The 24,789-nt window shown below is 54.7% G+C and overlaps 7 protein-coding genes across 7 annotated transcripts; 3 read left to right on the top strand and 4 right to left on the bottom strand.

Annotated features, from left to right (window-relative positions):
• Positions 1-579: 579 nt before the first annotated feature.
• CTAM01_05967 (GDSL-like Lipase/Acylhydrolase) lies at positions 580-1,535 on the top strand (the record flags this gene model as incomplete). The annotated part of the gene is made up of 4 exons (XM_060521997.1): positions 580-585; positions 638-734; positions 799-923; positions 978-1,535. The coding sequence occupies 4 exons, from the start codon at positions 580-582 to the stop codon at positions 1,533-1,535; spliced, it is 786 nt and encodes a 261-aa protein (XP_060383187.1).
• Positions 1,536-3,870: 2,335 nt separating this feature from the next.
• On the top strand, positions 3,871-5,814 carry CTAM01_05966 (uncharacterized protein; the record flags this gene model as incomplete). The annotated part of the gene is made up of 2 exons (XM_060521996.1): positions 3,871-4,066; positions 4,124-5,814. The coding sequence occupies 2 exons, from the start codon at positions 3,871-3,873 to the stop codon at positions 5,812-5,814; spliced, it is 1,887 nt and encodes a 628-aa protein (XP_060383186.1).
• Positions 5,815-6,579: 765 nt separating this feature from the next.
• On the top strand, positions 6,580-7,381 carry CTAM01_05965 (isochorismatase; the record flags this gene model as incomplete). The annotated part of the gene is made up of 2 exons (XM_060521995.1): positions 6,580-6,728; positions 6,811-7,381. The coding sequence occupies 2 exons, from the start codon at positions 6,580-6,582 to the stop codon at positions 7,379-7,381; spliced, it is 720 nt and encodes a 239-aa protein (XP_060383185.1).
• Positions 7,382-7,518: 137 nt separating this feature from the next.
• CTAM01_05964 (hydroxyethylthiazole kinase) lies at positions 7,519-9,419 on the bottom strand (the record flags this gene model as incomplete). The annotated part of the gene is made up of 3 exons (XM_060521994.1): positions 7,519-8,713; positions 8,832-8,967; positions 9,134-9,419. The coding sequence occupies 3 exons, from the start codon at positions 9,417-9,419 to the stop codon at positions 7,519-7,521; spliced, it is 1,617 nt and encodes a 538-aa protein (XP_060383184.1).
• Positions 9,420-10,318: 899 nt separating this feature from the next.
• Positions 10,319-12,592, bottom strand: CTAM01_05963 (uncharacterized protein; the record flags this gene model as incomplete). Its single annotated transcript, XM_060521993.1, has 4 exons — positions 10,319-11,025; positions 11,091-11,368; positions 11,428-12,426; positions 12,489-12,592. 4 exons carry the CDS (start codon positions 12,590-12,592, stop codon positions 10,319-10,321), a joined length of 2,088 nt encoding a protein of 695 aa, XP_060383183.1.
• Positions 12,593-13,640: 1,048 nt separating this feature from the next.
• On the bottom strand, positions 13,641-15,610 carry CTAM01_05962 (5-aminolevulinate synthase; the record flags this gene model as incomplete). Its single annotated transcript, XM_060521992.1, has 2 exons — positions 13,641-15,172; positions 15,238-15,610. The coding sequence occupies 2 exons, from the start codon at positions 15,608-15,610 to the stop codon at positions 13,641-13,643; spliced, it is 1,905 nt and encodes a 634-aa protein (XP_060383182.1).
• Positions 15,611-17,737: 2,127 nt separating this feature from the next.
• CTAM01_05961 (SNF2 super family protein) lies at positions 17,738-23,675 on the bottom strand (the record flags this gene model as incomplete). The annotated part of the gene is made up of 3 exons (XM_060521991.1): positions 17,738-17,995; positions 18,104-18,616; positions 18,672-23,675. 3 exons carry the CDS (start codon positions 23,673-23,675, stop codon positions 17,738-17,740), a joined length of 5,775 nt encoding a protein of 1,924 aa, XP_060383181.1.
• Positions 23,676-24,789: the final 1,114 nt, after the last annotated feature.

Genomic DNA, 24,789 nt, shown 5'->3' with positions numbered 1-24,789 from the left:
GGTCCAATGGATGGACGACCCCCGCCAGTCCACCTCCACTGCCTTTGTTAACGCTGCCACGGGCCCTGCTTTGGACCAGGCCTCTGACGCGCCTTGTTCTCGGAATGTGTTGTGACGAGAGAGATTGATGATCTGAGCAATAATTTGGGTCTCGATTCATCACTATCAAGTCTCTCATATTTGGTGGACGTCATCAATAGGCCATATAACGCTGAGGACCCAGCAGCAGTCTATCGCTGCCACTGCTGTTAGTCTAAAGAGTGGAACCCAACTCCTCCTTCAAAACTCGGTGTTAGTGGTACGGTGTTCTCGTGCAATTGATAGGCCGACAACCGCAGACTGCAGGTACTCTCGCACAGCCTAACCAGTGAGGATATCGTCCTTTCGGCTAGACGGGATGTTCTGCCGTGTTAGTGGCTCCGAGGTGGTGTTTGCGAGATTGAGGAGAAGGGTGTTTTGGGCTCCCTGCAGTGAAGTCGCAGAGACACATATAAGCTGGGCAAGCCACTCAACACCATATACTGGATGCGTGTTCCCAATAGTATAGCGACATTGAAATAAGAATAGGAACCAACCACCATGGCTGTAAGCGATACCAGTTATACAGGCACCACACATTACTTACTGTCTTTGCAAGAAACCGTACCCTCAAGTTGTGCTCTTTGGAGATTCTCTGTTCCAAGGGTCTGTGGTGACCTTTGAAGGCTTTTGCTTCCAGGCCGAGCTTCAATGTCGTGAGTCGACCAAATCCAGGGTTTTAGGGTTCGGAACCAGACACTTACACACGCCGCTTCCAAGATGTAAATCGCCGTTATGACGTTGTCAACCGTGGGTTTTCGGGTTGGAATTCGGCGAATGCTTTGAAATATCTTCCCGAGATGTTTCCCCCTCCTTCACCTTCAGGGCCGCAGCTGAAGTACCTGGTCAGTAGCAACATGGTACCGATGGACAGTCAATGCCAATCTAACTCTCCCTAGTTGGTCCTTCTGGGCGCAAACGATGCAGTTCAGCCCATGCACACGACAACCCAAAATGTGCCTCTAGAAGAGTACAAGCAGAATCTCATCAAGATCGTCACGCACCCCAACATCACAGCCCATAACCCCAAGATCCTCCTCGTCACGCCGCCGCCCATCGACGAGATCCGCATCACCAAGCTGGACCTGGCCTGGGGTCACCCAAAGCCGACCCGGACCGCCAGGATCAGCGCGGGATACACCCAGGCGGCCCGCGACGTCGCCGCCGAGGTCCCCGGCGTGGTCTGCATCGACCTGTGGCAGGCTCTCATGGACCACGCCGTCGCCAAGACGCCTGGCTTCAAGGCCGGAGGACCCTTGCTCGGCACCCCGGAGCTCGGCGAGCAGGGCGGGCTCGCTGACCTCTTGCCGGACGGCCTCCACTTGAGCGGCGAAGCGTATAGGGTGTTTTATCAGACGGTGCTGCCTCACATTGGGCAAGAGTACGTCGGTCTGCCTGACGACGATCGTACGGACTATGTCTTTCCAGATTGGCGGGATCTCAACCCTCCGGCGTAGGTGAGATTGGCATGGACGAAGGAGAAGCTAATAGAGCGGCCCATGCGATGCTGCATGTATTCTGCAGGGCGGCGCTGCAGTGGCATTTCAAATCAAGTGGATTCTTTGTAAGAAACTGCCCGAGTACCCAAGATGATGCTTCCGAAATAGCTAAAGCATGTGATGACGGTGGCGTACATTGCACGTTTATCTCTGCTTATCCTACTCGTAGCCTGACCTATCTCTTCGCGTTCGCTTCGTGCCGAGCCATAGGGAGACATGCCGTCGTCTGAGACACCACCGGGAATCGCCAAGGACAGGAGAATTCAAAGCCGCTGCTGGTCTCGGGGGTGTTCCGCAACGCATACTCACTCGGTAGGTAGGCTGCGGGCTATGGCGACGGATATAGCATCGGAAAGATTCATGAGATGGTCGACCGCATATACGACTTACCCTGTCTTATACGGCTGTATCCTATTACCTCAAATAGGAAGGGCAAGATGGGAAAGTGTCTAATTTTGAGTTCAGTTACGTGATCACTTGAAGATCTACAGCTCTACGTTCGGCGGATTCAATGCCCCAGTCGTTGACCTCGGTGAAGTTTCCTTGCATAGCAGAGAACGACAGACAAGGTAGGGGCAGGATAAGCAAAGCTGAAGTGCGGAGGAGGTGACACCATCCTGGTAGTGAAGTCCCAAGGCAGGTTTTGGACGTTTCTGCACTGGCATCTCGGGTGCTTTAGAGTTTGAGGATGTGCAGGAGGTGAGGAAACAGCGGAAGTCACTTTGTCACTGCCAACTGAGGTACCTTGAGGTAGCCGTAGGTGAACTGGAAATGGCGGGAGGAATGAGGTAACGCTGAAAGTCTTCAGCACGTCCCTGGCATGGGGGTTGGGGGGGCCCCAATCAGAACCTCCTACGGCGTCACACCCGTTACCCTGTTGCGAGTTCCAGCGGGTGAATGGGCGGGAGGGCGACGACTAGACTTTACAGGCACTGAGGTGAGGTGCGCTGCACCGAATTGCACTTCCCACGGGAAGACGGCCACAGTTACGTACTGGAAGTACTACATACTACGTAGGCACCTTGGTCGTCGCTGATGTATTCGGCAGGCAGCTCACTTATGTACCTCTTAAGTACACCACCAGGTTGTCCGAGGCTGGGTCCAGCGTTCCCAGTCATGCCAGTCCACAAATCATCAGCCGGACCCTCCTCTTTCAGTGCTCTCATCCACCGACGTACCCACCTGAAGTGTGCAGCTTCCTGGCAACGATAAGTTGGGAGAACCTTTGCGATACTCTCTCACCCATGCGCCAAACCCCCGGGACCACACCTCTTTCGTTGGCTGGTCCACTCCCGTTGCTGCCCGTTCACTTCACCTCCATCCACGCCCGTCCGTCTCTGCTCGTGTCCTGCCCGCTTCACTAATTCAACGTGCCGGTCCAAATTAACCAGGCGGGCTCCGTTTGTCTAACCCCCCGTCCTGTCCAACACCCTTCTTTCTTCACCTTTCTCTGCGAAACAATCTGTGTCCTGCTTCTTCCAAAGACCCTTTCTACCTGGACGTATACCGTTACATCGAAACAGCCGACACGATCCATTCTGATCAATCGAGTCCTCTGCGAGTCTTCAATCAAACCGAAGCATCTACCATTCAGCATCGTCTCTAGCGCTTCTACCGTGACGACATCACACCCTTCTGCGATCGCACCAAGAGTCTTTCGCACCCACGTATCATATACACACCATCTACGGCCGATATCCGTGTCACCAAACTCATAACTTGCCTCAATTTCGGCGTCGAGAATATTCGACCAAATACACAACCTTCCCAAAGCCATCGTCCCTGGGGCATAGCCGCCTCTGTAGACCATCGTGCAAAACTAGCATAATATCACCACCGAATACTAGCTGCCGCAGTCGAACAACTCGACTGGACTTTGAAAGAAGAAAGCTACCGCGATACGAAACGAATACAAACCTGTGCCTGCTGCCCCTTCTGCCGTTGACGACCTAGTTGGTCTCACCGTGCGATGTGGCGGGGGAGGAGGACCTCGTGAACTGATATCGTAGGGATCGAGGTCGGAAGAGCCCATAGCCTTCCTCGACCCGTCATTCGAACGCGCCTGTATTCGACAATAAACCCACGGGCGTCAACAACCTTCCCGAACGATCCTTACTTCCAACGGCTTTATCGATACCCACCAACTGGCGCTCCAAATCGATCACCACTTGATCTCAAGACACTCGCTTGCCGTTGTCCTTCGCTCACACACTCTTCGGACCTACGTCCCAACGTACTTTGATTCCTATTTGGTCCGAGCACTATACTGAGTTCCACACAACTGCTTTCGGGAATGGATCATCGGTTCCCCATCACCCGCGACGATCTCTTCAACATCCAAATGGATTTGAAGCAAATCCAACTGGTTCAGAGTAATCAGGGCGAGAGACTAATAAGGCTCGAAAGGCGCCAGGAACAAGATGCGAGCCTCAAGTCCGTGTGGCAGCAGAATCCTTTCCCTGGCGTCCTTGCCGGAACCCCTCAGCAAGGTAATGTTAGATCTCCTGCGGGTGTGGTTGCTTTTTTGCTGACGTCCCACTCTCCAGGGCCGACTCACCTCTCACCCAACGACATGTTTGATGATTTCGACGAGCAAGGCCAGCACCTGCTGAGCTCCCTTCACCTAGGACCTGCGGAGGAGGAGCCTACTCGTCGGGGTGCTGCCTCTCGAGCCAACAGCGTACGATTCGACGAGAGTGCATTGCGGGGAGCAGCCGACTGGTCTAGTCAGAGTAATCGCCACTCTGGAGAATTCGGACCTCCCCGACCGTCCAGCGGATTGATGATGGAGCGGTCCTTGTCCCACAAATCGGATGGACGCCATAGCTCTGCCGGCCACTCTGTTCACTCATTTCACTCTGTGGCATCTGGGAGGGCGAGCAGTTTGGGCTTGGACACCAACTTCATGGTCAGCAGTCATGAAGACGACTCTCCGATAGACATGCCGGAGCCTCCACCAGGCCTCTTTTTTCTGGGCTCCGTACCAACCATCATCCGATGTTGGCTTACAACGAGCTTCGCCCACGATACGGTGTTGTATGCTGATCTTTGCACGGGCTCCCAGAAATCCGTGGTCGACTACTCTGTCCTCAAAGATCTCGATCTGTTGGATGAGATTCAACACGATATGGATGGCACGTACAAAGTTCGACTTCCAGTATACCTGGTAGAAGCTACTGTTTCCGAACGCAGCAGCCGATCATCGAGCCCTGGGCATTCAATGCCCTGCCTCCTCGCATCCTTTGAGGTGTCCGGCATGGAGCAGTCTGAAGGCATGGAACCGAAGAGGGGCATTCAGATTTTTATTGGCAGCGACACCCTCAGAGCCCACCAAGCCGATATTCTCCTCTCCCAAAACCGCATGTGTCTTTATGGTAGCGAGCGCGAGAAGTTGTCTGTTCCTTTTGTGCGCCCAGAGGACGAGGCTGCTTTCAAGCATATAAGCACAATCAACTTCATCCCCGAAAAGCCCCGACTCAATGCCAACGCGGCGCCTTTTGTGTCCGGAGACCCCCGACCTCATGCCCCAACAATGCAAAGTGCATTGGAAAGCAGCCTGCCCAGCACACAGCATGAGGATGCCGAGTCGCAGGGGCCTCTTTCGCCCTTGGATCACTCTGTACCCAACAAGTCGATTGGAGCAAGCAACCTGTCTGAAAGTGGCGGGGAGAGTGAACGGCATGGCAAGGATACTACCAGCGGGTCCGAATCGGGGGCAAGAGAGTACCCTACGGCGCACAACAGCTCGACCAGCGGCGAGGGAAACCGGCGCGAGTCTGCGGGCGGCATATGGGGCTCATGGCGGCAGGGCACTTCAGCAAACGGCGCGGAGAACGGGCAACGGGACGCCAACGGCCCGCTAAGCGGATATCAGCCCGCCGGGCGGGGAAGCCGGAATATGAAGGTGTTGAAGCCCCTGAAATCGGGTTCATCATCGTCTGCCAGAACTGGAGCTGCTTACGAGCCGCCACCAGCACCCAGAACCAGCGGAGAGCATCGACGCAAGAGTCAGGTTAGTGTGGCGGCAGAGAGCAACCCGCCGACCAGCGTTCGCTGGGAACCCAAGAGGTCAGTCAGCAGCACCACGGTCAACAGTACAACGGAAGCCAAGGCCCCGCGTGAGGCGAAGAATGCGGGCCCAGCTTTGCCGCGGTCGGCGAACCCTATCGGCGGTGCCTCAGCTTTCTCTTGGATGAATCCGGCTGGTAAGGCGAAGCCCACGGCTACGGCGGAGTGATCGGAGCGGAGAGAGCGCAAAGCCCCGGTGGCACTGGACGCGAAGGTGGTCGAACATGGCCAGAGCAGTAATCTTCTTTTTCTTTGCTTTTACAAGACGACTCCCTCCAGCATGAAGCGGTGAGATGGCAGGCTTCAAAACAACGCAAGCAAGGCCAACTAGTAGGTAGCCATGTAGTCTGCCATGACGTATGGCTTTCATGGCACTATGGCTAGAAAACTCCGCCCAGCGGAAACCAATAAACAAAAATCTATGAGTTCAAAGAGCGTCCAATATTTCCCCAGGTAGCCACGCCCAACCCAGATCGGCAACTAGGACGCCCACAACGTTAGCTGCATTGAGGATCTTCTTTTGGTCCACCTCTGTGGGCCAAAGCCCAGAAAGTGATATATCAGAGGTGATGCCGGCTCTGCTGATTTCCAACCTGCAGCCACCCAACCAGCCAGGAGATGATTGCTATTTCTGTACTGCAGGTACCTTGCGTTTGAATTGTTGGTTGCGGTCCGTCATGGGCAGCCCAGGGTCTCTGCGAGGTCACGTACATGAATTCTTCAATGCACCTCTCAGTCTGCAGTGTCCAGAGAGGCCCGGTCCGGCACTAACTTACCCCACTTGGATGCGCCGGTTCCCCGCACTGCTCCAAGGCCGAGTGTGACGTGCCGAGTCTCTAAGCTCCGAGTCACGGAATGACTGACCTTGGTGACCTTTTTTTTCTCCTTTGATTCTATTGATGGTCTGATTTCCTCTCCTCCCTTCCCGCGGGACATGTCGATTGCAAGAACTCTCCGGATACATCTACCTTTCACTCAATTAGCACAACCTCGACCGTCCGGACTCCTATTCCGACCCCGCTTCCTGACGACCGCGAGCATGTCTGACCCCGCGACTCGCCGCCTGCAAAGGCCGGTCATTTTGTGCGTTTGATGGCCCCCCTGAATGCTTCCACACTGTCGTTACAATACGGATGGCTTGCTTACAAACATGATGTTGTACCAGCGTCTGCGACCTCCAAGACAAGTTCCGCAACGCAATCTTCGAATTCGACAAGGTCGTAAAGACAACCTCCAAGCTCCTCCGCGCCGCAGACACACTCAAGATCCCAGTCTACACCACGACCCAGAACCGCGCCCGCCTAGGCGACACCGTCACCGAGCTCGCGCCCTTCCTCCAAGAATCGGACCTCGTGCGCCCGTCCGTGGATAAGACCAAGTTCAGCATGTGGGTACCCGAGATTGCTGCGCAGTTCGAGGGGAAGGGGAAGCACGAGGTGTTGATCGTGGGCATCGAGTCGCATATCTGCGTGACGCAGACGGCGCTGGATTTGTTGGCTGAGGGGCATAAGGTGTATGTGCTCGCGGACGGGGTGAGTAGCTGTAACCGCGAGGAGGTGCCGATCGCGCTGGCGAGGTTGAGGGGGGAGGGGGTCACGGTGACGACGAGCGAGAGCGTGATTTATGAGATGATGGGGGATGCGGCGCGGCCCGAGTTTAAGAGCGTTGTTGGGTTGGTCAAGGATACGGGGAAGGATACGAAAGAGGTTTTGCAGGCTTTGGCGCCCAAGATTTAGATGGGGGTTTCTTTTTTTTGGGTAGAAATGAGTTTTGCGTTATGGAGGTATACATCTACAAAAGATTTCTGGCCTTTTCTGTATTTACGTCCCAGATCCAAGAGAGAGAAGATCGAGAAAGAGAGAGGACTTCCCTCTCACTCAACTTCGACAGCCTTGACCTTGACCCCTCGCAACCACGTCAGATCCCCCTCGACAGTCACCCTCCTCACCCTCGCAAGTTCATCAATAAACGCCGGCACAAACGTCCCCGGACCCTGTACATCAGCCCGCACAGCAGCCCGCTCAGCCGCAATCTCAAAGTGCAGCAACCCCGCCAGCACAGCGAGCAACTTATCCTCGTCCGCCCACGCCGCCAGCATAGCCGAGACGGTCGTGCCCAACACGCACCCCGTGCCCGTGATCTGGCCCAGCAGCTCGTGCCCGTTGTCTACGGCCAGCGTGCGCTTGCCGTCTGATAGGTAATCCGTCTTGCCCGTCATGAGCACCACGTTCCTCTCCCTCCTCGCGAGGTCCCGCACCAGCTTTGCTTTCTGCGCCGGGGCCAGAATAGACGACGAATCAACCCCCTTTTGCTGCTCCAGCGTCCCCTCACCCCACACCGTCTTAATCTCCCCCTCGTTCCCCTTGATGAGATCCAGGTACCCGCCCGCCAGGATCGTCTTGACGGCGTTCCTCCGGATCGACGTGGCGCCCGCGCCGACGGGATCGAACACCACGGGCCTGCGCGCGGCGTTGTAGGCGGACAAGGCGAGGAGGTAGTTTGCGATGCCGTCGGGGGTGACGGTGCCCATGTTCACGACGAGGCTGCCGCCTAGACGCGCGAGGTCGGGGGCTTCCTGGCCGTAGTTTGCCATGATGGGGGATGCACCGACAGCGAGGGCGACGTTTGCGGCGAAGTTTTGGACGACGAGGTTTGTCATGTTGTGGGAGAGGGGGGAGGTTGTTGCTACGCGGGTGATTACGGAGGGGATTTGGGCGAGGAGGTTGTCGACGTCGACGGGGGAGGCAGAGGCATCGGAACTGGAGCCGGAGGAGGAAGAGGTGATGCTTCGGTACGACGGGCTCGTTTTCACGAGCTCGAGGAGGTTGCGGGAGGCGGATTCCGGGTCCTTGGCGGCGACGATGGCGCTGACGAGGGCGACGCCGTCGAGGCTTGCGGGGGATGATGCGTCGGGGTTGGCGGACTGGTAGAGGACGCGCTGGATGTTGGAGGGGTTGAGGCCGCCGATGCAGACCGTCTTTACGCGGGGGAGGTGGCCTGCAGCGGCGAGCTTGGTGAGGATTGTGCGGAGGCCTGCGGTGCCGATGATGTGTTTTGTGTTTTCTTTGCTGGGGGGGTGTGTTAGTGAGTGAGGTAGCAGGGATTTGAAGTGAGTTGGTTATGTTGACGAGACATGGAGTGCCGAACTGATAGAGTTGGAAGGCTGAGAAGGGATGAGAGACGTACGTTGGTGTGGCAAAGACGGTGCCGATGCCTAGGTAGTCTGCTCCATCCTCACAGGCCTTGAGGGCCTCCTCGATGGTGCTGGCCGTGACACCGATGATGGCGTCCGGGCCGAGGATCTTTCTTGCGGCAGTGAGCTCTAGTCGGACGTCAGCCATGCCCCTTTCTTAGATTCTATTCTCGCCCCAGCAGCACAAGAGACGTATTCATGAGAAACGGGACGAGTCACCAGCTCAAGAAGAACGCATTCTTGAGGTAGAAACGCAGAAAAGAAGAAGAGAGAAAGAAAGAAAAGAAATACCCACCCATATCATCCTGCCCGATATGCACACCCTCACATCCAACAGCGAGCGCGACATCGACCCGGTCGTTGATGAGCAGCGGCACGCCCGCCTCGCGGCAGACGGCGTGCAGCTTCCTGGCATTGGCGACGAGCTCGCCCGTGTCGCTCGTCTTGTCGCGGTACTGCACGATGGTGACGCCGCCCCGGACGGCGGCCGCGACGACGGCCGACAGGTCGCGGTCGCCGAGGATGGCGGGGGTGGAGTCGGTGACGAGGTAGAGGGAGTAGTCTACTGTTGGTTTCGGCATCGTGGTTGGGTTAATTATACTTGAGTCTAGAGAAGGGAGAGTGAGGGGAGGACGGGATGAAGAGAAGGAAAGCCAGATGTCAGATTGTCGCCGGGTGAGGGAATATTGGATCGGAGGTGGGATGACTGTGTTACTTGGATCGGCGCCGGTTTTTTCAGTGTGTAAATGCGGATACTTGCGGCCGAGGACGGAACGGCCGCTTCTCCGATGGCGCCGATGGCTGCGGGACGCGGGTTGTGGTGGGGTTGTCGGTGACGACATTAACTACCCGTTTGGCTCATCGCAGAAGAATTGGCACTCGTGATGCCACCTGGATTCAGATCAATCTTAACAGGAACTCACGGGACCGTTCGATTTTTTATATACTCGCAAACATTGTGGAATCGAAATGCTCGTTTCACCGCATTAGAAGACACAACTGTGGTTACACAGTACTGATCAATACTGTCCTATGCAATCTTCTTCAGTACATCAGTATTGTGCACACTAGGTAGCTTTAGAGTCTTTGGATTGAGATTTTCGCTTGTGACAAAGATAAAACTACAAGATGCATGAAATCCTGGGTGAACCTGCTAAACTCCTTATGGGAAACTCCAAAAACAAATAACCCCTCTTTTCTTGGCCTCCAAGTAGAGGGCAGCCCGCTTGCTTGTCTCCTTTTCAGATCGGTAGTAGTAAAAGATAGTCCCTGGAAAAGACACCCTTCTCTTGATATTCCTCTGTTCGTTGGTACTGTGCCAACAAAACCCCAAGAAGGCGAGGTGAGAGCTCTCTCCTGTCCATATCATAAATCATCACATTCATATGCGTCAGTCCCGGTCGGTCCTCCGCTGGCGGTAGTGTTACACAAATTCTCTCAAAGCACCTCGTCTCCGGGCGCACAATCCGACCAACGAACGTTAGGTGGCAGTCCAATCCATGGAAGGGAACATACTCCCGACATCCCACGTCCCAGCAGCATCCTCTCCAAGCACGCCCGTCCAAAACGACGCATCCAGATCCCGAATCATGGCCTGCGTCCCGTCCGACAAGTTGGCAGGCAACTGAATCGGCTCCTGGATCGCCGGCTGCGACTTGAGACCGCAAAGCTCGCCCTTGACGATATCCTTGAAATACCGCAGCATCTCCGTCAGCCTCACGAACGGATCAACCACCTTCGGGCCCGGCACATCCGTCGCTGGACCAGTCGCTTCTTCTTCCCCCCTCGCAGCAGCCGCATCCGCCGCCGCCCTCCTAAACTTCCCACTCCGATGCGCCACAAAAACCTCCAAGTGCGCGACCTGGCTCTCGACAACCCCGCCGAGGTCGAGGTGCTTCTGCACCAGCGGCAGGTCCCACCCGGGCACCTGGTCGAGCGTCATGAGCTTCAGGCACACGATGAAGACGTACAGGAAATCCGATGAGCTGAGGCAGGTGAAGCGCGGCTGCAAGCTGAGGTGGTTGCGCGGGAAGCGGATCTCGAGAAACTGTTTGGCGGCGCTGCAGCAGCCCCAGAGGAGCTCGAGGCGTTCCGTGAGGGAGATGAAGGAGGCCGGGCCCCGGGCTTCGGGGATGCCGATTTCGTAGAGGAGGACTTGCGCTATGCTGATGTGCGCGAGGAGGCCGACTGTGTTTTTTGTTAGATATCCCATCCACAAACGCATACATGTTAAAGGGGTTATCTTAACATACCATTGTCTTTGAGATGCTCCGGCAGCGACGTCTTGAAGATGTCGAGCTGCTGCTGGAAACTCTGGACGACCATGGTCAGGGGCAGCTGCAGTGACTGGAAGCTCGTGCTCTCCGTCCCGAGCGTGAGAGAAATTGTCTGCGCGAGTTGCTGAATCTTGAAGAGGTGTACCAGGAGCGCGTCGCTGGGGTACTCCGCCGCCTCCTCAATCTGTCGGCAGCAAGACTCCAGGTACGTCGTGTTCATAAAGGCGTCTGGCCGCTTATTCGTCGTGAAGACGCTTTCACCCCCCCCCCGTGGTCAGCCCTCTCCCGTTCACATAGTCAGGCAATTACTCACAGTGTGTTGAGGTAATAACATCCAGCAAAAGCCCTCATCAGCTCCAACTGCGCCGAAATCTGCTCCGGCGTCTGCACCTTCCTCGCCTCACTCTCAGGCTTCTGGAAACTAATAGAGAGCCCCGTCCCCTTCCCGCCTCGCTCGGCCAGCTGCATGGGACTATCCTTGAAACCCAAACTCACGCACATCGACCGCGCCAGGAACAGCAGGTTGGTGAGCTGGTAACTGTTGATGTTGTAGTGGTACCATGCAATCAGGAGCTGCAGCCCCTGCAGCACGTCCAGGCTCTTTTTGGGATTCATGAACGCCGCCTGCACGATATCCTGCAACAGCTCTTCCCCTAGCAGAACCTGCTTCGTCGCGTCTAAGTGGCACGCCGTCATCATAATGCCCTTCCACAGGAACGGCCTCTCGGCGGCCAGCTGCGTAGGGCTCATGTGAGGGGGTACAATGACAAAGGGGTACAGCGGCTGCATGTCGTCCAGAAATACTTGAAGAACTTTGCTCTGCTCGTTGTTCAGCGGCCAGGGTGACTCGTTCGGTGCTGTAGACGTGGACCCCATCCCCGAGGCGCCGCCGTTGTCGGTTTGGCTGCTCCCGACCGTATGGTGATCATCCGCCGTAGACGCACTCGGCGCAGGCGACGTGTCGGACCACCCCCCCTCGCCCCCGACGACGATGACCTCCTCTGGCGGGAAAAGGTGATCGCAGTTGATCGGTATCCTAGCCGACGCCGGCGCGATGCTACCGCTAGGCGGAAGCGGCGAGTTTGCGCTCCCGACGACGGTCCCGTTGGCGACGGTCGTCGCGACCTCGCTGCTCCTCCTGCCACCAACACCAACACCGCCCTGATGCGGCTGCTGCGTCGTCGCGCTCAACTGCGTCGTCAACTCATCCAGCCTCTTCTCCAGCTCAGAGACTTTGGTAGGCTTGGGTTCCTTCTTCGCCCTGGGCGGCGCAGGGGTCTGCGAACCGCACGGCTTGCGGAGCCTGTGGCACCTGTTTCTCCCAGTCAGTGTTTCGTTCTCGCAATGCGCGCGAATACGACAGAGATAAAATACCGTTCGCATTTGTTACTTCCATCCGGGCCCGAGATACACCTCGCCTTAGCCTTGGCGCAGGTCGTACACGCTCGCGGGCCTTTGGTCCTGTGATCGGTATCCATTTTGCCGTGGTAATTATTCTCTCTCTCTGTCTCTCCTCTCTAACTTGAACTCATAAGTGGCGAGAAAAGATGTAGTGAGCTAAAATAGAACAAGCAACGATCAAGCTAGAGTAAAGCACAAGACATGAAACACCACTCCTCTGTTAGCAGCATTTTCCAATTCGCGTCGTAATCCTTTTCTCATTTGAATTGCCTGCCTTAATTCATGACGGATCTCCTGAGTTGCGTGTAAGTCAAGACACACACCACCCCAGTTAGCAATGACGGGGACTTAGGGGACCCCTTACCCCTTCCCCCAACCAATGAAGAAGGCTTTCTCGAACGGAGACGGAGCAATTCTGCGTTGCCGGCCTCCGTCGGAGCTGCTGAGTCAGACACTGGGCGGGCCAAGCTACGTCTTGGAAAGTCCGCTTTTGGTGTTGTCGCACTGGACTCTACTAATAAGATGTGGCACACGCCTCATGCTTCACCGTGGCAGTCCCATCCCATCTCATCTCACCCCCAGCTGATGGGCGGGCGGGCACCGCGGAGACCCGTCTGGGCAAGTGCCGGGTTTACATCGGGCTGTGCTTTCCTCGCCGAGCCCGGGGACGGGGAAGACCGCATTCGCAGAAATTGACTTTGCGATTCCCAAATGTCAGCCATGCATGAAGTATCCCGGCCGGCTAATTGCCTACTTCGGATGACTCTTGGCAGGGAGTAACACAAGCTTCACTATATCACGTATTGACCAAAAGAAGTAGAGGTTGATGAATAAATCTGTCAATAAATGACATTCATATTTTGTAAACTATTGGTTATTGCGACCAACACTGAGAGTCAGATCCCATCATATAGACGAAATCATCAATCTCAAATCGAAAGAGAACAATTGTGGCCACGGGACGTGGGTCTTCATATCACACAAAAAACTTGTTGATCGCTCCAAAGAACGTGGTTTAGGCCCGATGAGCTCCCCTTTGCTTTCAGATATCAACGTCGAAATGGTTGGTGCTGGATTTTTCTCATATTGAGAAAAACCAGACAACCTCGGAGAACGTGAAATGTATCAAATGGCAGAGCTCACGGCCTGACCAGTCGTCGCCTTGGACTCACGCTCCAGCAGGGCCTCGACGAAGCCGTTGCTGATGTTTCCCGCGGCCTTGATCTCCTTCGCAGCCTGCTCGATGCCAAGCTGGTTGTCAGTCCACAGGGGCTCCTCGGGAGCGGCGTCAGCCTCTCCGACGCCAATGAAGCCGCCCTCGGCAGCCCATTCAGAAGTGCGCTTAATGCCGAGCTTGGTCCAGATCTCGTCGAGCGCCTGGACAAGCTGATCGCGGTACTCCTTCTTGTGGCCAGGGGTAGGGGTGACGCGCAGTCTCTCCTGTCCGACGGGAACCGTGGGGTAGTTGATGGACTGCACGTAGATCTGGTAGTCCTGGAGCAACATATCCGAAGCCTGCTTGGCGAGCTCGGCGTTGCCAACCAGGATGGGGATGATATGGGAGGGGTTGGGGATGACGGGGATGTCGCGGTCGTTCAGGGCCTCCTTGACCGCGCGGGTGTGGAGCTGCTGAAGGCGACGGTCGCCGTCGTAGTCCATCTGGTACTCAATGGCCGTCTTTGCGCCGGCCATCGTCGCGGGCGGGAGTGACGTGGTGAAGATGAATCCGGGGGCGAGGGAGCGGATCATGTCAACGAGCTTGGCGCTCCCGGCAATATAACCACCAACGCATCCGTATGCCTTTCCGAGGGTACCAGTGATGATGTCAATGCGATCCATGATGCTGCCCTTGGGGCGGCCCTGCTGATGCGCTTCAAAGTCCAAGTGCTCCGCGACACCGGCGCCGTGCGGGCCGTACATGCCGACGGCATGGACTTCGTCGAGGAACGTGATGGCGCCGTACTTCTCGGCCAAGTCGCAAATCTCCTCAATGGGTCCAATCGATCCACACATGCTGTAAACGGACTCGAAAGCAATCAGCTTGGGAATGTGAAGCGGCAGCGACGCCAACTTGGCCTCGAGGTCCGCAACGTCGTTGTGCTTGAAGACAATCTTCTTCGTTCCAGAATGACGAATACCCTGAATCATAGACGCATGATTCAGACTGTCTGACAGAATGACACACTCGGGCATCTTGCTACCCAGAGTCGCCAGAGTGGCATCGTTGGCCACATAGCAAGAGCTGAAGACGAGCGCGGCCTCCTTGGCATGCAGTTTGGCAATCGTGCCCTCCAATTCGACAGCGTGCTTGTTGTGTCCAGAGATGTTTCTCGTGCCACCAGCACCGGCGCCGTACTCGTCCAGGGTCTCGTGCATCGACTTCAGAACGTGGGAATTGCGGCCCATTCCGAGGTAGTCATTGGCGCACCAGACGGTAACCTTCTCCTCCTTTCCAGCCATATGGGCACGGGGGAATTCCTTGGCGAGACGGTTAATGTTGTTGAAGTAGCGGTAAGACTTGTCCTTGTGCTTCTTCTCCAGCTCGGCGTTGTAGTAGGCCTCGTAGTTGAACTTGGCCTTAGAGGCGTCCGAATTGCCCATACCAACAGTCGAAGCAGCGCTCTGACGAGCAGCCGGGATACTGGGAGGAGCTTGAGCTACATAAACAATGGTCAGCGGGGAGGGTTCCTTTCCTTTTCTCTTCACAATAGGGTCTCCATACCTTTGTTGAGCAAAGGAGCATCAACAGCCCGGGCATCCTTGCTGCGGCTGGTGTGGATGTTGGCGCGGCCGGGCTTGGAGTTGGTGCTCAAGGCGCGGATGCCAGCAACCGAGGAAGAGCCTCCCATCTTGGCCGGGCGTCCATGGCCGTACTGGGCAGACTGGACAGTCAGAGCCTTGCCCATGACGGGGCAGCGATGGGCGAGGAGCTGCAACTTGGACATTGTTCCTCCGCAAGGAGAGACGGCCGTCGTCTGGGGCGCCGCCTGAATGGCGTGGGGACGAGCCGAGGTAGACAGCGCGCGCAGTTTGGCGGGCGAGGCCGACTTCAAGAAGGGGCACATGGCCTTGGATTGACGCAGGGCAGCCTCCATCGTTATTCTCGAAGGCTGACAGAGGTAAATCGTACGGTTTCGCTTTCGAGATTATCGTTCAAGTTTGGTTTGTTTCGGAGCAGAGAACGGTGTGCGACTCTGGTTTTGTTTGTAGGTTTCGGTGTGTGGCGACTCGAAGCGCGCGCGAGACGTGGATGCGAGTGAGGTCAGCGGGTTTGCCAGAGAAAAGTGATCAGCGCTGAGGGGCTGAACACAGGTCAATGGGCAGAAAGAAGCGGTCGACTCTTGAGATCGACAATTGAGACGGTATTCCTGCTGGTAAAGGGCAGAAATAGGAGAAGAAGGGGGGAAAGACAGAGGTTAAGCAAGATGAGGAGAAAACGGGAAGGGGAAGCGAGAAAAACGAGCAGATTCCCGGACAAGTCCTTTATTTTAGTGTCTCCGGTGAAGAGTCGCCATGACACCAAATCCCCAAGGGCGCAGTGGAAGGGTTACGGTCTGGGCAGTAGGGTAGGTACAGTGTACCTCGTGCCGACCGGCCGCCCCGCCATCTGGCTGAAGTTTGAACCCCAGCACCGCTGCACCACTGCACCACCCCAACGGCACGCCGCACCAGCGACTCGGCACAGGGTGTGGTAGGTGCGGCCCTGCGCATTTTTGGAGCCTTTGGGACTCTTGTGAGTGGTGGGCGGGATTCAGGTCAGGCCTGGGCAACCCGCCCCGAGATCCAACCTAAACGCATCGCATGTGTTCTAGGTTCTAGGCGGTGGGTTGGGGGTGCCGCTGCACGCGATTTCTCATCCTCAACGTCCCTCAAGGCCAGATGGCAGACCTGAGAGGACTGCCAAACTTCCATCGCCGCAAGGTACTCAGGTACATCCCCATTCATTGAATGGGGCCGGGGTTGTCTTGTACGGTGTTGATGGGTGGGACCCCTAAGTCCGCAAAGTGGAGTCTCCGAATACCGAAAGTCGGCACTTGGACCAATCACTGCTCGTCCATAGCCAATTTCTGATGACACCTGATTGGCAGACCAACTCAACACCGCTGCGCAAATGCTAAAGTGACCTGAGGTCAGATCCCTTTTGTCCCTTTTTATTTAATTCTCTTGGTAATACCACCCCAGTTTCGGTGTTTGCTACTGTCTTTTTTTTTCTCTCTGCTGCTCGCTTGAGTTCCGCGGAACTTGTTTGCCTAAGGTAGGTACGCAATACTATGTAACCAAAGATCCAACGTCTTCTTTTTCTTATGCCCACATGGCCTTTCTTCAAGACCCCTGCTCTTCTGGAAACACCGCTGTGGATCCTGCAAAATCAATCGTACGAACACTGAGCCGGTGTCTTCCGAGACCGAACTTGACAGAGCCCGTTCCGTATAGCCTACAATAGGTCACAGCTTCCGCCTCCGAAGAGCAGTTTTTTTCAGAGCCAATTCCCGCCGCAGGTACAATAGTGTTGTACGAGGGCACAACAAAAGGGCACACAAGCTCGAGAGACACATGGAATCAAAGACAGGTAAGCAATGAGGCAGATTCGTGAGCTTGGCTCCTAGGTATTCTCAATGTTTCGGGGCTGCAGTTGTCGTTGCCTTAGTCACCTTGTCACATCGCCAATGTCCCGCCCATGTCTCAACTGTGCTCTGCCCCCCTCCTGATATTGGTGCTACCAGCGGGAACATGGAGTATGGAGCCAGGAGGAGCCGTTAGGGTACGTTGTCATCATTCGCCGAAGTCACTTGCAGTTATCTCAGCTTGTTCCATCCGACATCATAAATACGAGGATACAGTCAGCCACACAAGTAAAGAAGTAAGACACGGAACTTTGCGATCTCAACAAGTAGTCTGTTAACCATCACTGGTTGCATCCGCCACCACGCGTTAATGTTGAGGAGTCTGATTACCCCGAGTAAGCCTCGAGCCGAATTCCTAGGCGCACCAACTTTCGGTGTTATTGCATGCCTTTTTGACATCATATCATATGACTCTTACGCCGCCCTTGATGAGTCCTCCACGTGAAATCAGAAAACCTCCAAAAGAACGCCTCCAAAAAGGGTATCATCAAGCCAGCCCTGCAATGCCGTCAAACGCCCATGCCTTCGAAGATGCCTGAAGATGCCCCCCAAAGAAGAACTACCTGAACGTCTCCTGTAAACGCCTAGCCCGCGCACTTACAAACCTTGCCCTGCTGATGCCGACGCCGACGCCGACGCTGATGACGAGGGCTCCCCTGTGCGGCGTTGTTCCCCGAGTTTTCCTTCTTCGATTGCTTTACTTGCCCATGTGGGAAGCCTGGGCGCACGATGTCGCTTTCTTTCCGCAACCTCCCGAAGCAAATCCAAATTGTCGTCGTCGTCGTCTTCCTGAAAAGGATTCGCTCGGCGAACGTTTGGGGAAGGTTTGGGTATGTCGGAAACGATCTGCGGATGCTGCTGATCAAGTCGTTAGCCGCAAAAAAAGGTTTGCTGAATAGGTGAGTACTGAAAGACGAAAAATGCAATGGCAGAGCAATGGAATGAGAGGCGTCGGGCTCATACTTTGGGCTCCTCAGTCATGTCTTGACCCAGCTTAAGCTTTTCGCGGAATTGGTGTTCTTGAAGCGTCGTCAACTCGTTCGAAAGACTTTTGAGTCCGTCAATCGGCGCGTACGCAAGCTGAGAGGGAGGAATATGTCCTGTGATGACAGCTGCTGCAAATCTCGGGACTGTCATCAAGCTGCACAGCTCCTTCATATGCGAGTGGTTTGGCAACTCTCCCTCCTTCATCTCCGATCTCACGAGCCATGTCGAGCTTGCGATCCGGTCAGCCAGGACGGCCTTGTCCTCCTTGACCGCATCAGCTATCGCCGAGTCCGTTATCGTATCGAGTGACTCGAGAATTTTGTGCTTGAACTGCTCCTCCCAATTAGTAATTCCGGGCCTCTTGGGCCTCTTGACCGCAGGGGATGAGAGAGATTTGTCTCCAGGCGGGGGAGAGCTTGGTGTCTGCTGAGCCCTAAAGAAGGTATTGGCACCAGCCATGGGCATGGGCATAGGGCCAGCTACTTGAGGCTGTGATGTTTGATCATGTTAGCCATGTTCACCCAAATCTGGAGGTAAACTTTACCTCTGCTGATACCCGCTCAGCAGTCTGCTCCGTAATTTGCGCATCAGAAACGGCAGTTGCAGGCTGCATCGACTGCAAGGAAGCGGCAGCTTGTTGTATCGGTGCAGTGTCAATCTGAGTTGCCAGAGCCCCAGGCACCGGCACAGGCACAGGCGTAATTTGCGGCGGCTTCATCGTATCGGGTAAGGGCTTCATAGCTTCCACCAGATGAAATGCCTGGTATGTGTTGAAGACAGGCCTTTGAGGGAGGTTTGGAGTTGGGATTGGTGTTTGGACGCTGCTCCCAGCCACACCAAAGGTCTGGGTGACTGTTTGTGGCATGTATGATGTTGCACCCACCAAGGCTGGAGCGCCAAGTTTAGCGATCCGTGCCAGCTCCATCTCTCGATACTTCTCTGGGTCGGTGTTGCGGATAGAATTCATGTAGACCTGGTTCCTCACATCCTTCAAGTCCTCAGGCGTTAAGATTTCGGACGTATCTTCCTCTTCAAAGGTATCCGTCATGATGATCGAGCGTATGCCCTGAGACATACTTGGATGGGTCAATAGGCTGTCGAGAACAACGTCCTTGCCGGCGAATGGACTGAGGTCATCCTGATCAGGCTCCCAGCGAGTTTTGGCGTATTCATTATCTTTCTTGGACCATCTTTTCGGATTTTCGCTGTCCACAACTCTTGACGCCAGTTGGGTCTTGAATACATTTCTGTTGTGAAGCGCTTGTTCGTATGTCCCGCCAGATATGAACTTGTAAACATATACCGGCTTTCGCTGGCCAATGCGGTACGCTCGACCCACCGCTTGCTGCTCGTGAATAGGATTATATTTGTAGTCGAAGATGACCACGCGACTGGCGCCGTGGATGTTCAGGCCAACCCCACCGGCTGTCGTTGAAATCAAATAGACTTGGTTTTCACCACTGTTGAAATTTTTGACTTGCTGCTGCCTCTTATGGATTGGAGTGCTCCCATCCAGCCGAGAGAATTGTCTCCGCTGTTGTCTGAACAGATTGTCCAGATAATCCAGAGTCGGGATTGATTGTGAAAAGACGAGAACTTTCTCCTTCATCCTTTCGCACTGGTCCAGAATGCCGACGAGGAGCTGTGCTTTCCAAGACAAGGCAGGCGAAGGCACATCCTGCTCTCGTTGCAGGATTTTCAGGCCCTCGCTGATGATTGTGCTTGACAGAGTCAGACTAGTCGGCTCTTTCTTCAACAACGCCGCACGCTCCTCAATAAGTCTATTTTGCCAGCAACGAGGGTGGTTGACGATGAGGCCAAAGTTGATGTTTGCACCCAGAGTCTTGACGCCTGCAACGTCCGCGTCGTTGTTGAGGGCAGCGAGGAAAGCGTCGTAGAGCTTGCCCTGAATTGGTGTCATGGGAACAGTAAGTACAAATTCCATCTTTGGCGGAAGGTCGTTCTTAAGACAGGATTTGATTGTTGCTCTGTTCGTCTTGGGTGCTACAGTAGCCTCCAAAACAGCAAGTTGTTTCTTTGCCTTTCGATATTGACTTCCAGTGCTGTCCTCGTAGAGGCCAGACTGAATCGGTTCGGCATAGTAGTCCTTGAACTCTGACAGGGGACCCAGATAATTAGGTGCGACCCAGTTGATCATGCAATAGAATTCTATCACATTGTTTGCCAGAGGTGAACCGGTGAGTGCGATGCGCCGTTGAGTTTTGAACTTGGCGGCTGCGATAGCTATCAGTGAGTCAGGGTTCTTCATTTTGTGAGCCTCATCCGCAACAACAAGGTTAGGGCTTTCTGTGAGTATTTGCGCAATCGACTTCTCCTGGGGTGTCAGGATCTCGCCCCCTAGAGGAGCGGCCAGTTTCTTGAACATGTCGTAGCCAATGATCATGACGCCACCGGTTTTATCCCAGTCCCGGATCATGGGCTCTCTCTCTAGTGCATTGACGACGGCTTCCATTTTGTAGAAGTGGCCAAGAACACCATCAGGAGCCCACATCAACAACTCATCCATCCAGTTGTCGACAAGCAAGGCCGGGCAAAGTACCAGAGTCTTGGATTGTCTAAGGTCTTCTGGAATTTGTGATAAAATAGACTCATCTTTCGATCGTGCGGCCTCGGCGATGGCAACAAGTAATGTGATGACCTGCATGGTCTTGCCGAGTCCCATGGTGTGAGCGAGGAGACATCCCTGCCGCACCTTGGCGTCGTAGACGATCTGGTTCCACAGGAAGCGGACACCTTCAATCTGGTGGTCCTTGATGCGTTGACCGATTTCGCTGTTAATGTAGATCAGGCCTTCGTCATCTCCCTTGGTTTCGTTGATAATGAGACGTGACTTGTCGCTCGAGATGGTGTCGGATGCTGCCAGCTTCTTGCGCAATTCCTTTCGTCGCTGCTCCTGCTCTTCTCTCCGGCGTCGGTCACTTTCACGGAGATCTATAGCGGTCTGATCCATGGCTACCAAAGTCTTCCGTTTCTTAGACGGAGAAACTTCGATATCGTCGTCGGTAAAATCTCCTTGGGACTCCCCAGTATCAAAGCTTCCACGGCGGCCAGAGCTGCTGGCTCGGGTACTCTCAGGAAAGTTGGGCAGTATGCCAGTCTTGACGAATTGACAGAAATCCTCAAACTGATCTACCTTACCCTTTATCTTCCTGACCTTGATTTTGTTGTTGAGCCTTCTGGTGATGGTATTGGCAGCCGCCGGCTTACAGAGTGCAAAGACTCTGAACAAGCGGGCAATGACGGTGCCGAGCTCGACCGCACTTTCTTGGCTGTGATTTTCAGGCAAATCCTCAAGAGCTGCGATCACGAAGTCCGTCCAGATATCAGCGGGATCCATGCTCTGGATAACGCGAAAGAAGGCCTCTCTCCATCGCGGAGTAAGCCGTGAGATGACGCAGATCAAAAGTCGCTTGTTGTCTCCATGCTTTCTCCATATCGTCGGCGCGATGTCCCCAATCTTGCCATATTGGTCGAATGGGGTTTCTAGTTGTTCCTTTGTTGGCTGTTGCTGCTCGTCACCATCGCTTTCAGGGGCTGGCGTTGCGGCTGCCGATGCCCTTGGCTTTTCAGGCGTGACTAGAGAGATGAAATCCGCCTCGGGAAGCGCAAGCTCAAGCTCATGCTCGGAGGGCGCGGGCTCATTCTCAGGTTCATCCTCAGGCTCGGAGTCAACCATTGTCAAGTCGATTATGCCAAGGTCGGATTTCATATCGACCGGAGCGTCGGCTGGAGACTCGTCTTTGAGCAATCGCGGAGGTTGCGGCTCCTGCATTGGCACATCTTCAGGGTCGTCCAAATCCATGGGACTTTTTGGGCGAGTCGCGCTCGCCACGGGCGGGAGCGCGTTTGTCATATCGTCAACCCCCAATTCGTCATCATCGTCAATTACGAAGTCGTCATCGTCGTCGTCGTCGCCGCTGGTGATAAGGTCGCCATCCTCGTCAGAGAGATCGAGCCGCGGGGCTGGATTTGGCCGTTGCTTAGGCATCGTCAGTGGTCGGATGGGTTCGGGTCCTCGCAAGGTATCGAGAAGCCACTTTTCAGCTCTCCGGTCCTCGACGCTAGACTCAAGGCACCGTGCTTGTCTGCGCAGCTGATCTTCGGCCGGCCATTCGTTCAGCTTGATTTCTCGACAAAGCTTTTCTATGCGGTTGTTGAGAGCCTCGAGTCGAGATGTGGTACTCGCTATCTGTCGGACGAGACCAGTGCGCCGGGCCTTGTTCCAGATGGCGTTGGCTTTCCAATGCTTTTTGATTAGTTTTCTCTCCTCCCAAGAGGCTTCAATCCGTTGTATTTCCTCCTTTAGTACACGTTCGACATCATCCGAAGTCAGGTGGTGAGACTTGAGTTCCATTTCTCGCTTTTTCTCCTCTTCCTCTTCCTCGATGGCGTCTCTTGTCTCTGTGTCGTAACCTTCGTCGTCATCGGAGTCCCCGAATACCGGAAGAATCTCGTCTTCCTCCTCAGGCTCCACAAAAGGAGACATACCATTGCGCAACAATATCAAAGACTTGTCGTTCATGCGCAGTAGTCGTCGCAACGCTCGGTGGACTTGCCGGCTGTGTCCGGTGGGAATCAAGCCCCTAGGAACGAAGTGGAATGTATTGCTGCCTTCATCTGCGGGACTTGCACCAGGTGCAAGGCTTGACTGAGGGACTTGACGGCTGATAATGAGCGCATCGGGTCCAAAGTACGCCCCCAGAGGATTGAATCTTGAGACAAGCTTCTGGTCCACTTGCTGAGTATCCGAATGTGTTCTTCTGGAAGCCGCAGGCGATGGAGAAGGCCTTATGCTTGCTTTATCGAGCTCCTGAGAAATAGCGTCGTCTGTTACAGCTGGGATGGCCGGCGATGTTTTCCCGCGGTTTCCGCTGGGGGTCGTATTCGACAAGGGTAGCCGGGTATCTGCTGTCATAGACTTCCGAGTAACAACGTCGTCGGCCGGGGTCCTGATAGGTATGTTGCCAATCCCTGTGATAGTACTGGTGATCAATGTTGGCGCCATCTTTCTCTTCTTCTGAGGTGGTTCGCTCGTCTGCATGTCTTTCTCTTCAACGACGGAGGCCAATGCATCTTGATCCGTGTTGACGTCTTGCGTTGTGATAGTCGTTGGAGGGTCCTCTGTGGTACTGGGATTTGGGGCTGCGGGCTCCGGTTTGCCGTTGGTATGCAGCTCTAGCGAGCTTTCTTGGCTATCTGCCTCCTCTTTTGCCATTTCGATCTTCTGATGTCGATAACCGTGGCTTTTCGACTTGAGATAGTTGATGGCTTTGACAATCGTCATCTTGTGAACGATTTTGACGATGCCGAGGTCTCTGAGAAGACCGTCAAGAGGGGGCATAACATCTTCGTAGGTGAGAAGCGTCTCCCCGTCAATGTCATGCTCACGGAGTGCTTTTGCAAGAATTACCGGGTTGGGCCTCTTGCTCGTAAGTTTCGGATGCCATGGCCGACTTTCAGCGGTGCATAGCTCATGTACCAGCCGTTCAACGTCCCAGTTGAAGGGATCATCCTCATTGCCCTCCATGGTGGCTGTCGTTTAGGACATGAGGTTGGCTAGAAATTGACAAATTGATTAGCACCAGACTGAGGAAAGAGGGTATGAAGGACGCAGATCTCGGGCATGGGTAGTGAAAACAGAGTTCACTGGTCAAGCGAGCTTGAAGCAATGTGTATGAAGGTAGATTGTGAGAGAAAAGGGCAAAAAGCTTGGGAGATAGCTGCAGTGATATGTAGCGACCTCGAAAGTATGATCAACCGGTGAAAGAATATGACGAAAGAACCAGTGTCGGGCTTTGGTTCGAGAAATAGACAGCAACAATCTTGAAGCCAGACTTACGGCGGATTTTGAGGCGGGTAACAAAGCGCATGAGTGGCCCTTGATTACTTGGTCGGATGGGTCGAAAGCAGGGGAGAAGACAATCGTGCTGACTGCCGGTTTTCGGAACTTGAGCTGTATCTCTGAGTTCTGGACAGCCCGAGAAGTCTCGACAAAAACGAGGATGCGTTTGTTCCACCAAATAAGAGGTAGTTGACGATTGTGAAGAAGACCAGCCACTAGCAGAAGTTAAGTGGTGGATACGGGAAAGACTTTGTAAAGAAGTTACCGGCAGAAGGATGAGGCGGGTCTTCCAAATTTGGGTTGGGTCAGCGGGAGGGCGTATGGAAAGTGGTGATTGTGGTGGGAGGAAGTGGTGGTACCAATCTCGAGGAAGTTGTAGGCATTGCCGCTTCGGTTGCCAATGTCGAATTCACGACGCGTGAGTCTGGAGAAGTCGCGGAAGTCGCAATTGACCTGCTCAAGCCCCACCTTCCCTGGTCAAGCAGGCCCGCAGGGTACCTCGCCTTAAACGCTCTGGATGAAGGCAATGTATCTTTAGGTATATGAGCTAGTCCAAATAAAGTTAGATGACTTGCAGCACGTCCCCTCCAACACGTGACCGATCTTTCGGGTTCAAGATTAACTAAGACACCTTACCTTACCTTAGCAGAGGTCGTTCCTGCCCCTCCACTGCGAAGAGCCGAAGTTCCTTATCGGAGTGGGATGGAGGGGTAAATCGCAGGCACGGAACTGACCTCCAAGCTTCCGACCCCGCCATCACTTGGTTTGTATTTCCATGGGACGTCTTTCGTTGCCTTGA

Source organism: Colletotrichum tamarilloi (assembly GCF_030869305.1).
Source record: "Colletotrichum tamarilloi strain Tom-12 chromosome Unknown Scaffold_16.1, whole genome shotgun sequence".
NCBI lineage: Eukaryota > Fungi > Ascomycota > Sordariomycetes > Glomerellales > Glomerellaceae > Colletotrichum > Colletotrichum tamarilloi.
The sequence above is the reverse complement of the archived record's forward strand: the minus strand, read 5'-3'. Positions and strand labels throughout refer to the sequence as shown.